Source organism: Perca fluviatilis, chromosome 9, assembly GCF_010015445.1.
Source record: "Perca fluviatilis chromosome 9, GENO_Pfluv_1.0, whole genome shotgun sequence".
NCBI lineage: Eukaryota > Metazoa > Chordata > Actinopteri > Perciformes > Percidae > Perca > Perca fluviatilis.
The window spans coordinates 39,322,478-39,335,355 of record NC_053120.1 but is presented as its reverse complement, the minus strand read 5'-3'; the positions used below and the strand labels follow the sequence as shown (position 1 = coordinate 39,335,355).

Below are 12,878 nucleotides of genomic sequence, written 5' to 3'. Positions count from 1 at the left end.
TAGCCAATTTGGTTTGTTGACTTGATGAACACAAGCAGCTCGAGGGGCTTTAAGTTCAAAGTGCTTCTGTTTTTCTGCCCCCCCCCCTCCATCCCCGGCCTATCTATCTGAGTGACACCTCAATCCCAAAAGTAAACATGGGGGAGCTCATTGGGTGGAGCAGGCCAGAGACCCCACAGATACCCGCCACCAACGAGACCCTGATTGATTACAGCCTCACTAATAATTCTAGCTTTGAAGTGACTCTGCCTTTCAATTAATGCCTCTTCTCAGCAAACGCCAATCAGCTACATGTAATCGTATCAAGAAAGTCATTTCCGCTGTTGTGAAAGCCTAATTACAATGACCTCCCCCAGTGTAATGTTATGTGTGTGTGTGTGTGATACCACATCTGCTCACCTTCTTGTGATTCTTGTACACGTTGCGGTGGGCAAACTCTTTCCCACACAGCTTACATTTGTACGGTTTGTCCTCGCTGTGGATGATCTTATGAGCCGTCACCTGGTCCAGACGCTTGAACGAACGACTGCAGATCTCACAGGTATATGGCCGCTTCTCTAATCATTGGAAGATTAAGAGAAGTTTGGAGAAACAGACTGGAGTACCGATACGGAAGAAAAGCAATGTACTGCTGTGGACCGGGGCAGCACCTAAGCACCTAAGAAAATCAATATCTGTTTAAGTGTACACTATATTTACCTTGATGTCAGACAGCCCTTTCTGACAGGGAACTAAAGCCGTTATCTAAGCTCTTTGGCGAATCCGAAATAACCCTTTAAAAAAACCAAAGTCACACTTTAACACAGACAAGCTATCCTTGATCGAGGCAGCAGTAGACCAGCTACTCCAGTGTTCTGCAAAGTAAAATTACTGTTTTTGTCAAAGGAGTCTGGAGGCTTTGAAGAGAGCATAGATAACGGCTTCAGTTCCCCGTCGGAAAAGGGCTGTCTGACGGCAAGGTAAAGAGCTGAAAATATTCTAAATATAGCATTCACTGAAACAGATATTGATTTTTTTGAAGTGGGCCTTTTTCAGGTGTCTAAAATACATTAAGCTGCTGCCACCGTCCACAGCAGTACATTGCTTAGCATCCTTGCCGGTACTCCTGCCTGCTTTTTCAAACCACCATCTCCTGTAAGTAATGCACTGACTATGGATAAGTACCTCGTACAACCCGACTTTAAAGAATCTGAACTATTTCTTTAAGGACTGATGTATTTAAGGCACCATTTTCTTACCTGAGTGTGTGATCATATGACGTTTTAGCTGATTTGTAGAAATGAACTTCTTGTCACATGCGTGGCAGTCAAGTATTTCATGTACCTACAACAAAAGAGTAAAAGAGAAAGTTTTGGTCTTGCTGGTAATTTTAAATAAAAAACTTAGTGTAAAGAGCACAGAAAAGTTGGAGGATCACGGTCTGCGATAGTCAACAGAAAGTAAATCGAGTCCGTTTACATTAGAGTGATGTCTACTGACAGAAAAGCAATTAAAGTGATGAAAAGTTCCAATCCTTTTTCTGCTTCAGAGCATAGCTCCAATAATTGCACATTCAATAGTTCCCCGGCGTACAGCTACAATAGCATATGCTAATGCAAAGCAGCTCCTCTTGTAAAGCTGATACTGCAAAAGCTTGTTCAGCTAAATGATGATAATGGCAGCTTTAAGCTGCTTCGGAGCTAACGTGTCATTATGGAAAGTTTGATTGCTCCTCTGCGAGAATAATACTTCATGCCCCAATGTCTTTGATGGAAGCTATAAGAGCACAATGTGTGACATATTTATTATAACACTTTGTGTTTAAGTAGGACTCAATTATTATGAACAACTTTATTAAAATGTTTTACTGGAAAACATAATTTGTCAAATTGAATATAATGCTGACCTAAATTTATAAAAACACATTCTCCCTTTCAGACCTCCTAATGTTATGACAGACAATGGTTCAGACTGAGGGCCCTATTTTAACTATCTAAGTGCACGCCGTGACGGCGGAAAAAAAGGGTCCGGGCGCCGGGCGCATGGTTCAAAAGGGTTGAGCTGAACACACCTCCCTGTAAGACCAGCACGCCCATGGGAGCAAAGATGGGCGCAGGTGCATTTGCAAGATAGGGCCCAATGTGTGCATGTATAAATAGTGCATGATTGGAAATCTTTTCTGCTATCATGAGCCACATATAATAGCAGGAATGGCACAAAGACACATAAGGAGGCCACATAATATTACAATATTACATACGCCTATTTTAAAATTCCCCGGAGGTCTGAAACAGGAGAATACTGACTCATAGGTGAAGTAGGTTAAATGATGCACTGCAGAACTATGTCACAACTTCCAGGTGACTTTAAGTGTTGAAGAGTTTGGAGGTGGCTCAAAGATGAATTAGGTGACAGGGTGGATTCATGCCTGTTGATTAATCTGGATGATACATGATGACAAGAGGAAATGAAAATTCACAATAACCAGCAGGGATAATTAATCAGGAATGTTGGTTAATGAATGGCAACCAATAAGACGATTTGTGAGACAACTTGCATAATAACCCAATGCCCAACGTCGTCCAAAGTGCTGTCCTGATTTCTGAACTAGAAAACAACAGTGATTAATCCATTGAAAAAAAACTATTCTTTTTTTTTTCTTTCTTTCTAAATCCCGATAAATACAGCAAAGAGCAACTTTGAATATTGAATATATCTACACCAATCTCCTGTATTCTGGATAATTATTTAATACAATTATATTCATTGCATTGGAATTACATGTTTAAAGCATAATTATGCAAATATTTCACTTTAAAATAAATTCTTTTGATGTTACTCTGGCTTGATGGTGCCTCCATCATTACTACTCTGCGCACCAATTGCCTTTCCTTGCACTGTAATGTAATGTAACTTTGGAGAGCAGTACAATCTCCCGGGAGAAGTACATAACGCTTTATGGCAATAAGTCACAAACCACCAACTATGTCACTGATTTTGGTGGAACTGGATCATATTTTTGGTGAAAATATTTTTCTGGTTTTCCCTCTGATGTCCTCCAACTGTTCTGCCTTGACTTTTACGGAGAAAGCTTTAAGCTTTAATGGTGGCCGGGAATGGCGCCACAACCGGAACCAGGTTCAGCAGCTTCTACGGACATCATGGGAGAGGCAAAGAGACCGAAGAGTAGGGCTGGGTATCGTTAAAAAATATTTGATACCGGTACCAATACCAATCCCGTGACTTCGATACCGGTTCCTAAACAATAGTTTTTTCGATACCAATTTTATGAAACAAAAGGAAATTACAACATTACTGCGCAAATCTTTTTTTTTTATTTCTCAGCTCCTACTACGTGAGCCCCGTCTCGGTGTAACGTAGAGTTTTTCCTGCTTGTCTCTACGACGTGTACGACAGCCAATCACAAGCATTTCACAATCACAAGCATTATTAGATCTTGGTAGAAGCATGCTGGATCCTAATTGGCTCACTGACGCTGATGAGATTTACTCCTTAGTAAATCTCATTAGGGTATTGAATGACGAGGCATTTTTCGATACTCGATCCTTTAGAGGCAATTCGGTCGGTGCCTAAAAAGTATTGGCTACGGTACCCAGCCCTACCGAAGAGGACGAAGAGAAAACTAAGAAGAGAAAACCTACCTATACCTGTGACCATTGAGTCAGCTTTATGGCTTTGCCCTGTTGCTCATTCTCCTGGTCTGTGTGTTTGTTACTGTTCTGTCTAGGAGTTTTTGTTGTGTATGTGGTGTTTATGTTCTGCAGAGCAGGAACCTGCTGAAAATCAGTTTTACACTGAGTCAGGCCCGATTGTCTTTAATCTTTTCCTGTTTAATAAATAAAAAATGAAATGAAATGAAAAGGAGTGAGTGTCTGAGCAAGAGGCCGCAGGGACAAGAGAAAAACTAGATTTTAGTCGTTGGCCAGAGCTTCGCAAAATAAAAGGCTGCAAGACAGATGCTGAGCAGGCCATCTTACTGTTGCTGGATAAGTAATATTGGCTGACTTGCTATGTATTGTGTTGTTGCACTTGCTTGATGTTTGGCTGGGTTATCAAAGTTATTGACTCGCTAGTTTTTTAACATTTTGTAATCATAACAAATGCACGCATACAGCTGTCCATTTTTACAACAGCGGTGTATGAGTGAATTGCACTCTTCTTTTATTTAATGTTGCTTTAAGTGGAATAAATATTAGCCTACTTTGTGCACAACAAAGTGTAGCCCACTTGAAGATGTCTAAACACCAAATGTAAAAGCGTTCATGAACTCAACAAAGGCTGATAGTGGTAATACACAGTACCAACACAGATATCTCTTTGTACAAAAACATTTTTAGAATGGTATTTACACAGCCCTGTTCAGTTCTGTGATCCATCAATAAGAGGGAGAATCTTGACGCCAAGGTTAAAACCTTATTGTCTGCCAACAGAGCCTCTTAAATTTCACGAGACGTGTGGGATGAGCCAGTGAAAAAGAAGCCAGACCTCTGCACTTTGTCACCCAGAATATATTTGTAACAACTTGATCATAAAGACAGCCTCACGTGGAGAGGGAATAACCCGGAATAACCGAACAAAGTGAACTCAGAAGCTCAGGAAGCAGAGCCGAAAGCTAGATTAGGGGTTAGACTGGGTTATAGAAAAAGTGGAGTATGATGGATTCAGCTGTACAGCAAAAAAGAGACGTCACTGTAAAAATGGATCCTGCAGAACTGCGTAAGCTGAGTTAATCCTCTCAGATCCGAAGCAAAGTGTCTGGCCGGGGTGATTTGAGCTGTACAGTAGATGTTGCAGAGACTCACCTTCCTGTGTTCTTGGAGATTCAGAGCGGAGGAGCATTTTCTGTTGCATATGGTGCACGTGAGTTTCCGACGTGCACTCCCTATAAAGGAAAGAAAAACTAGATGAAAAATGACCCAACCTAACCGACAGGACTGATAACAGAAGTGGGCAATCACGAAAACTATTTCAAGACAAGCATGGCACAGCAACAGAAAAACAAAGTTTTAATGGAATCTGAACTTTCCTCATCATCCCACCATTTTACCATTTTGGGACCCTCCCCTTATCCTCAACTGAATCGCATGACCCACATCTGACGAGTCTGATCCACTTCCTCCCTCGCCCACACACACACACACACACACACACACACACACACACACACACACACACACACATACACACACCCTTGTCCTGACCACATTGGTAAAACATAAAGGGCCGGATCTCAGCTCTATCAGCCTCTGAGATTAATGTCTTAATCTTGGGTTGATACTTGATTCAGGCTGCGCAGATCCCCGTTGCCCTACATCCCATCACAAATAGCTATGGAAGTCCAATTATCTAAAGGAGTGAGCCGCCCCAGAACACACAGGTCAACAATTATGTAGCACAAGTAATTAGAGATGTGCCTCAACGTTGCCAAGATTTTAACTGATCGAGGTCAAGTACTGTTATTGCAGTTCCTTGAGTGCTGAGGCTGCTAATGGACAATACAGTAGGCATGCTATGCATGTGAATATGTGTGTGCTAGAGACAGAATAAAAAATGACGGAGAGGCATACAGGGAGAGACAGAGACGCCAACCTGTGTGAACATTTCCTTTATGCTTCTTCAGAGCGTCCTTGCTTTTGAATCTTTTGCCGCAGCTCTCTGCTTTACAGATGAACCTGGCATCTCCTTTGCAGGCTTCCTTATGCTGTTCAAAACTGTACACACAGGATACAGAAGAAGACTTTATCTAACTGTGCGTCTTAGGAAGTAAATGGCATGTGTCCATTACACATCGTACAGCTTGTTATTGAGATGGTAAATTCCCTGTATACAGCAATGAACTGTATATTACCTGGATATTGATCTGAATGTGTTGTGGCAGATGGAGCACTGGTGTGCTTTAGAGTCGCCGGATGGATCCAGTGACTCAGAACAATGCAAAACACTGGGGAAGGATTCAAAATAAAAAACAAATTAGGCACCAAATAGGAAATGAAACACATCGGGGTGATGGCTAAACAAAGGTAATTTGTCATGAGCAGATAAACAGGATAAATTCATTTGAATAATTCTTACTGGAGTTATCACATTATCAGGTTTGACCTAAATTTAAACCATCTGTAGAGTGGAAGAATACACATAGTAGTATATATAGTTTGAGATTATGGGAAATAAATGTATTTGTATATGTATATGTATGTATTTCTTGCAGAGAGTTAGATGAAGAGATCAATACCACTCTCATGTCTGTACGTTAAATATAAAGCTACATTCAGCAGAGGGTTAGCCTAGCTTAGCATTAAGACTGGAGACAGGGGACAACAGTTAGCATGGCTCTTTCTGAAGTAAAAAAACCCTGCCTACCAGCACCTCTAAAGCTCACCTCCAGCTTTTAATCCATCAAATAAACTTTTATGGTTGGTTATGAGCTGAAATGTTTCTTGGTGTCATGGTGACGAGAAGAGTCCAGGAAGGATTAAAACCATCAATATATAGCATGTTAATAAGTGAGCTTTAGAGATGCTACAGTAATAGGCAGATTTTGTTACCGTTAGAGCAATGCTTGCTGTTTCCCCGTTTCCAGTCTTTGTGCTTAAGTAAGCTAAGCTAGGCTAACTTGCTGCCGCCTGTAGCTTTATATTTAACAGACAGATATGAGAGTCGTATCTAACTTCTCGCTTAACTCTCGGCAAGAAACACATAAACATAAAATGTCAAACTATGCCTTTTTATTTTTCATCTTATTTTGTTGTTTTGTGGAACGAGCAACATCCTCCTTCTGAATTAATGGATGCCTTTTTGTATTAGAAGCAACAAAGTGAAAACCATTAAAAACTGAACCATCCCGTCTAATAAAAAGAAACTTAACTGCTGCCAAACTGATTTAATACCTTTTTCAGACTTCTTAATGACCTGCAGATTCATTGAACAGCTCAACGTTAAATAAAACTACACCACAAGCAGCTTAGTGATGGAAAAGAGAACCCACTGGCGCTGCAGAGCCTGCTTGATGGGGAACTTCTTGCCACAGTTTTTGCATTTGAACTCCTTCTCCTCTGTGCTGGGCCTCTGGTGCAGACTCTGGAGGTGGGCGGCCAGGATCTCCTCACTGGGAAAGCTGCTCTCGCACAGCAGGCAGGGGTGGTCCTCCTTCTTTATTATTAGCTCTGTAGAGATGGGGCACACACACACACACACACACACACACACACACACAATGAGCAAAGATCTCACAGGCAATTATACGGCCATTTTTGTTTGATTGCCTTTGAAAAAGTATATGATAGCATTGCTCGATTATGGAAAAAATCATTATCACAAGTATTTTGGTCAATATTGAAATCTCGATTATTTACACGATTACTCGTTGTCTTTTTGAAAGATGCTGCAGTTTTTTAACTTAAAAAACAACAACAAATCAAAAGTGAAAACACCTTGAACTGTGACATTTCCATTCATACTTTTGCATAATGAATTTCGCTTAATTGCACAGCCCTAGTATATGATAAATGAATTATCAGTTCAGGATTACAAATGAGGTAACATAATTCCACTGTACCCATTTCAAGATGCCTAGCTTCTTTACTGTTTTCGTCGTCATCTTTGATGACCTCCTCCTCTTCTTCCTCCTCCTCTTCCTCCATGTCACTATCCAGGTAGCCTATCAGGAGCTCTGTGTCAGTCTCTATGTCATCCACAGCCAGGTAAAAGATGTTCTCTCCATCCTAAGAAACAACAACATGCTTATAATTAGAGCTGCACGTTCTGAGGAAAATTTGCGGAATGCGATGACGTTGCTGAATATCGCAATAACGATATAATTTGCGATAAATAAACAAATATTAAAGTGTACTCAGTTCTGCCTTTCTGCTGATTTGAGTGTTCTGCTCAAATACAGCAAATTGCTTGTTGCATTTTAGAATAACAAAAAAAATAATTTCCAACATTATTTTACTGAACAAATTGAACATAAAAAGCCCCATTGAAAAAGGAATGACACTCACGTTTGAAAGTGTAGTTTTCTACCAACACTCTCTTTCAACTAACTCAAAAAATGTGTCTGTGTCTGTTGCAAAACGATATATATTGTGCAGCCCTAGTTATAATATAGTAATCACACAATAACAGCAATGCCATGGAGCCCTGTCAAAGCGGTACCAGACAAACCTGAGTAGAATGGAGCATTCCTGCTAAAATGCAGCTACAGTATTACCGTTTATGGTAATGCACACTGAGTTGAGACTGGCTGAAGGTTGAACTCATTACACCCAGACAACAGTCTGTTAAGCCTGATTGAGGCCGCAGGTCAAAAGCTCAAACCCTTAAAAATGTTGTCATTAACTTCCTTGTCCTTAAAGGTCATGCAAATAAAATCAAACAGTCATTTTGTTTTAACTATGGGATTCTAAATATACATAAATAATGATTAAGAAGAAAGCTACACAATAAATGTCACTGTTGATGGAACACAGAGCTTTGACACACATGATGACCTTTAAACGACCAATCACTTTGGGCATCGGTGTATTAACGGCAGGAACTTGGCCCTGGCTCCTCTTCATTCCAACTCTATTTTTCTTCCATCATGAGAAAGCAATCTGTTTGATCTTTTGCACAGAAGTGCAAGAGGCAAAATTTCCCAGATCCAGTATGCTGGGGTATGTAGTATGCAAGTTCACTCTCTCACAACTGTTTATCGTATTGTAATTTATTCAATATTTATGTAATCTTGCGTGGTCATCTGGAATATCTAAATCTACATCCACACTACTACATTTTCTTTTAAAAACGGATATCTTCTGCTACATTTATGCCTCACATCCACACTACGTTGCTGTTTCCGAGCCCCTATAACGGAGACATTTGGAAATACTGCAGCCCCTGTTTTGGTTTAAAAACTCCGGGGTTGCTTTGTAGTTTGGACGGCACAAACGGAGACCTTTGGAAATGACGACGCACCCCAGTCTTATCGGTTAGGTAGGATTACACACCATTCAGTAACAGTTCCACCTCGTCGTCAGTACAAACAAATTAATTCCTGGTCTTCCTTTAAGCCAGTGTTCTTTCTCCAAAGTATTTTCTGTATTTTCACCTTATACATCCATAGTTTTCAACCGCAGAGTAACGCCAGACAATGTGCTTCCTGTTTACACCGGCACGCACATGCCCAGTGTATGCGAATGGTCATGTGATATCTGCCGTCAGACGTGTTAATATGGACGGAGATTTGTTCTGCTACTGGAGCTAAAACTCTTGTGCGTATGGAGATCGTTTTTGTTTCAAAACGCCATTTAAAAATGAAAATGTCTTAGTGTGGATGTAGTCTCACAGAACAAAGACAATACAAGGCTTCCATTTTTATCCTGCGCTACTGAAACAAAGTGACTTTTCAGATCTTGCTTTGAAGGTTTTATTCAGGCTAAGAAGAGAGAGTCTGTACACTCATAAGACTTTAAATATGAAAACATCTAACTAAATTCCAATATTTATTATCTGTATAAGTAAAAGAATACCTCTCCTAGGGGTCTCTTAACAGCCACATTTACAAAAAGAAATCAATAGCCGACCCTGACAGATGTGTATTGTTTTCTAGTCTGTCTTTCTCTAGTCTGTCTTTTTATGTAGGTCTTTATGTTCCATTGAGAGGAAATATACCTGTATGGCTGCCAAGTTCTTCTGCTCTTGTGAAGGCGCCTGATGGACAAACCGCAGCCAGTTGGCATAGCGTGGGTTACTAGCATCCAGAATATACAGCACATCTCCTTTACTGCCACGGACCTGGAAATAAAGTACAAGAACTGCATGAGTTGTCAGAAGCGAACAACTGATTCTTCTTCTCTTGTTATTTTCATGGTTGGTTTTCTGTGCGTCAAAGTGTGTCGGCCTTACATATGAACGCCTATGTGCACAGGCTGGTACCTCCCAATGTGGCAGCTACAGATAACTACATCACAGCTTTTATTTCAGTGGTTACCAGCAATGGCTTCCCCGCAACATGAGATGAGAGTCACTTTAAATCAGCCAGTATGGTTAGTTGATCTGCAAAGTAATTAAATGTTCTCTTTATCACAGGAAAAACTGAGAACATATTTGGACAGAAATGCAAGCAGCTGTCTTTCTTCCACAGCTGTCCTATGAAAAAGGATGTGTGTTGTGTTTAACTGCAATATGAGCTTTTAATTACCACATTACATATTTAACACAGCTTTAACAGGTGTGAGGCTTGTGTTAACATGCTGTATGAACATCTTATTGTAACTACAAACAACATAAAGTCCCCTATTAGTTACTTCTGTCAAACAGCAAAACGCACATTTGGTTCTAGAGACAACATTTTGCTGTAAAACCACTCACACCTTTGAGTTCTGAAACCTTTGAATGTGTACAAATATGAGAATGTATGTGGTGTAAACATATGAGAATTTATGTGGTGTAAACATATGAGAATGTATGTGGTGTAAACATATGAGAATGTATGTGGTGTAAACATATGAGAATGTATGTGGTGTAAACATATGAGAATGTATGTGGTGTAAACATATGAGAATGTATGTGGTGTAAACATATGAGAATGTATGTGGTGTAAACATATGAGAATGTATGTGCATTCACCTCCCACATAAGCCTGGTGTCCGAGCTTTCATCCAGTTCGCCAGGCAGCTTTTTCTCACCTGCAAAAGGGCCAAACTTTTCTCCCTTTAAAACAAAACACAGGGATCAATTCGTCAAACACGATGCCACTGTAAAACAGACAGGCACCCAAAATGAATTATTATGAATTAAAACATGATACGCTCCAGTGGACTGCCCAAACCATGATTTTTGCACTGTGGGTGAATGTTGGATAGCCTAGTGTTTAATGTGACATGTGAGTACATCCTTCACAACTGGACATTTCTTTTTACTTTTGATGTCCCAGAAGAGTCCAAACTCCAGGGGGCGTGGTCAAAATGTGTTCTTCGTGTTGCATTCATGTTCATCCTCAACCTGCTTTACCACAGTACCACCGATTTAAATAACAATAGCCTTCTGAGTGCGAACACATCCCTACTGATATATGAACCCATTCACCCAATGACATATTTCACAACTCCATACGCCTTCTCTATACATCTGGCAGCAGGGGGGAAAAGTCTGCAGTTTTGCAAAATGACGTAAAAAGCTGAGCGCTTTAACCTGAATGTAACATTAATGTATAGTATGTAGGCTACTGTGTTGCCGCGAGACCCTTCTTTGCCGACATGAATACATCGTATTGTAGTGAACGGGAGAAACAACTGGAGTTACTGTAGCTACGTGGCAGTTCACGTCAGAGGAGCCTTGGGTTTAGACTGAGACTTTGACAGCGACTATAAGGAATAAGGCGAACAGAAAAACTATCTACAACGCTTAGAATTCATTTTAAAAGTAACATAAAACGCTTCCCGCGTGTAAACTCGGTTACAAAGTGGCCCAGTCAGAAACAACAAACCTTTTTCACTCGCCTCGCCGTGTAAAGACCGATTCCATCCTGGACCTTGGACGATTTCAGAGAAAATCTGTCTGGCACATACATACCCAACATTGTCATTACTCGGAAATGTTTCCTTCAATGACAATTTGTTGGCTATTAGGAATGTCAGCGGAAGTGAATACGCATTGTCAGTTTGAATTTAGAGCAGATAGTTTCTTCTCCGTGAAGCGGTCCAGGTTGAACTTCTGTTGCTCCTGCAGCAGGAACCCAAAGCGGCGTCCTGATTGGTCCGAAGTTTGTAACCAGAAGCTACCTTTACTGTCGCGCAACAGTCCAGCCTGTGTTTCATTCAGGCTGCACTCCCAGCATGCCCGGGATGAAAGCAGCACTGGAGATGCAGTAGTACTGTAGTTATACACGTACGACTACATACTGTTAGTGTATACACACACGCTGCATCTTAGTAACTTTGTAACTAACATAGGGTAGCCTACAGTATTATAAATGATATAAAAGCCCTCACCTGAGACTTTTTCAAGATTCAAAGATTTAAAATCCTTTATTAATCTCACAGTGGGGAAATTCACATTGACTGTTGAGTCAATGAGACTGCTGAGTTATTGGTTATGATTTTGTGGGTGAACATTACTCAGTGAAATATTTATATTGAGTTGGCCTATTCCAATAATTATAATAACAACAATAACAAATAATAATAGTTATGTCTGAATCATTTACTAATTGGTTTAAATAGGTTAAGGTATGTAGAAATTAAAGGTCTCATGACATGGTGCTCTTTGGATGCTTTTATATAGACCTTAGTGGTCCCCTAATACTGTATCTGAAGTCTCTTTTATATAGACCTTAGTGGTCCCCTAATACTGTATCTGAAGTCTCTTTTATATAGGCCTTAGTGGTCCCCTAATACTGTATCTGAAGTCTCTTTTATATAGACCTTAGTGGTCCCCTAATACTGTATCTGAAGTCTCTTTTATATAGACCTTAGTGGTCCCCTAATACTGTATCTGAAGTCTCTTTTATATAGACCTTAGTGGTCCCCTAATACTGTATCTGAAGTCTCTTTTATATAGACCTTAGTGGTCCCTTAATACTGTATCTGAAGTCTTTTATATAGACCTTAGTGGTCCCCCTAATACTGTATCTGGAAGTCTCTTTCCCGAATTCAGCCTTGGTACAGAATTACAGCCACTAGAGCCAGTCCCACAATGAGCTTTCCTTAGGATGTGCCATTTCTGTGTCTGTAGTTTTTGAGGAGGAGAGGGGGTGTCTGACCAACTGCCACTTTGACTTTACGCTCTTTTAACCGATGTCTCTCTCTCATGGTTGGGCCAAATTGTTCTGGGCACAGCGAAACAGGGAGGTAACCTTGCTCCTTATGACCTCATAAGGAGAAGATTCCAGATCGGCC

General features: G+C 40.5%; 1 protein-coding gene across 2 annotated transcripts in view; it reads right to left on the bottom strand.

Moving 5' to 3' along the window:
• The window catches only part of prdm5 (PR domain containing 5), a 38,150-nt gene extending 26,378 nt beyond the window's left edge, over positions 1-11,772 (bottom strand). The window contains exons 1-10 of one of the 2 annotated variants that reach the window (XM_039812444.1): positions 11,468-11,772; positions 10,609-10,692; positions 9,652-9,774; positions 7,556-7,721; positions 6,986-7,163; positions 5,849-5,941; positions 5,590-5,711; positions 4,803-4,882; positions 1,239-1,323; positions 400-557 (exon numbers count right to left, since the gene is read on the bottom strand). In XM_039812444.1, coding sequence (XP_039668378.1) covers positions 400-557; positions 1,239-1,323; positions 4,803-4,882; positions 5,590-5,711; positions 5,849-5,941; positions 6,986-7,163; positions 7,556-7,721; positions 9,652-9,774; positions 10,609-10,692; positions 11,468-11,566 — 1,188 coding nt within the window. In that variant the 5' untranslated portion in view covers positions 11,567-11,772. The remainder of the gene's footprint in view (positions 1-399; positions 558-1,238; positions 1,324-4,802; positions 4,883-5,589; positions 5,712-5,848; positions 5,942-6,985; positions 7,164-7,555; positions 7,722-9,651; positions 9,775-10,608; positions 10,693-11,467) is intronic. The other variant, XM_039812443.1, reaches the window with a different exon arrangement.
• Positions 11,773-12,878: the final 1,106 nt, after the last annotated feature.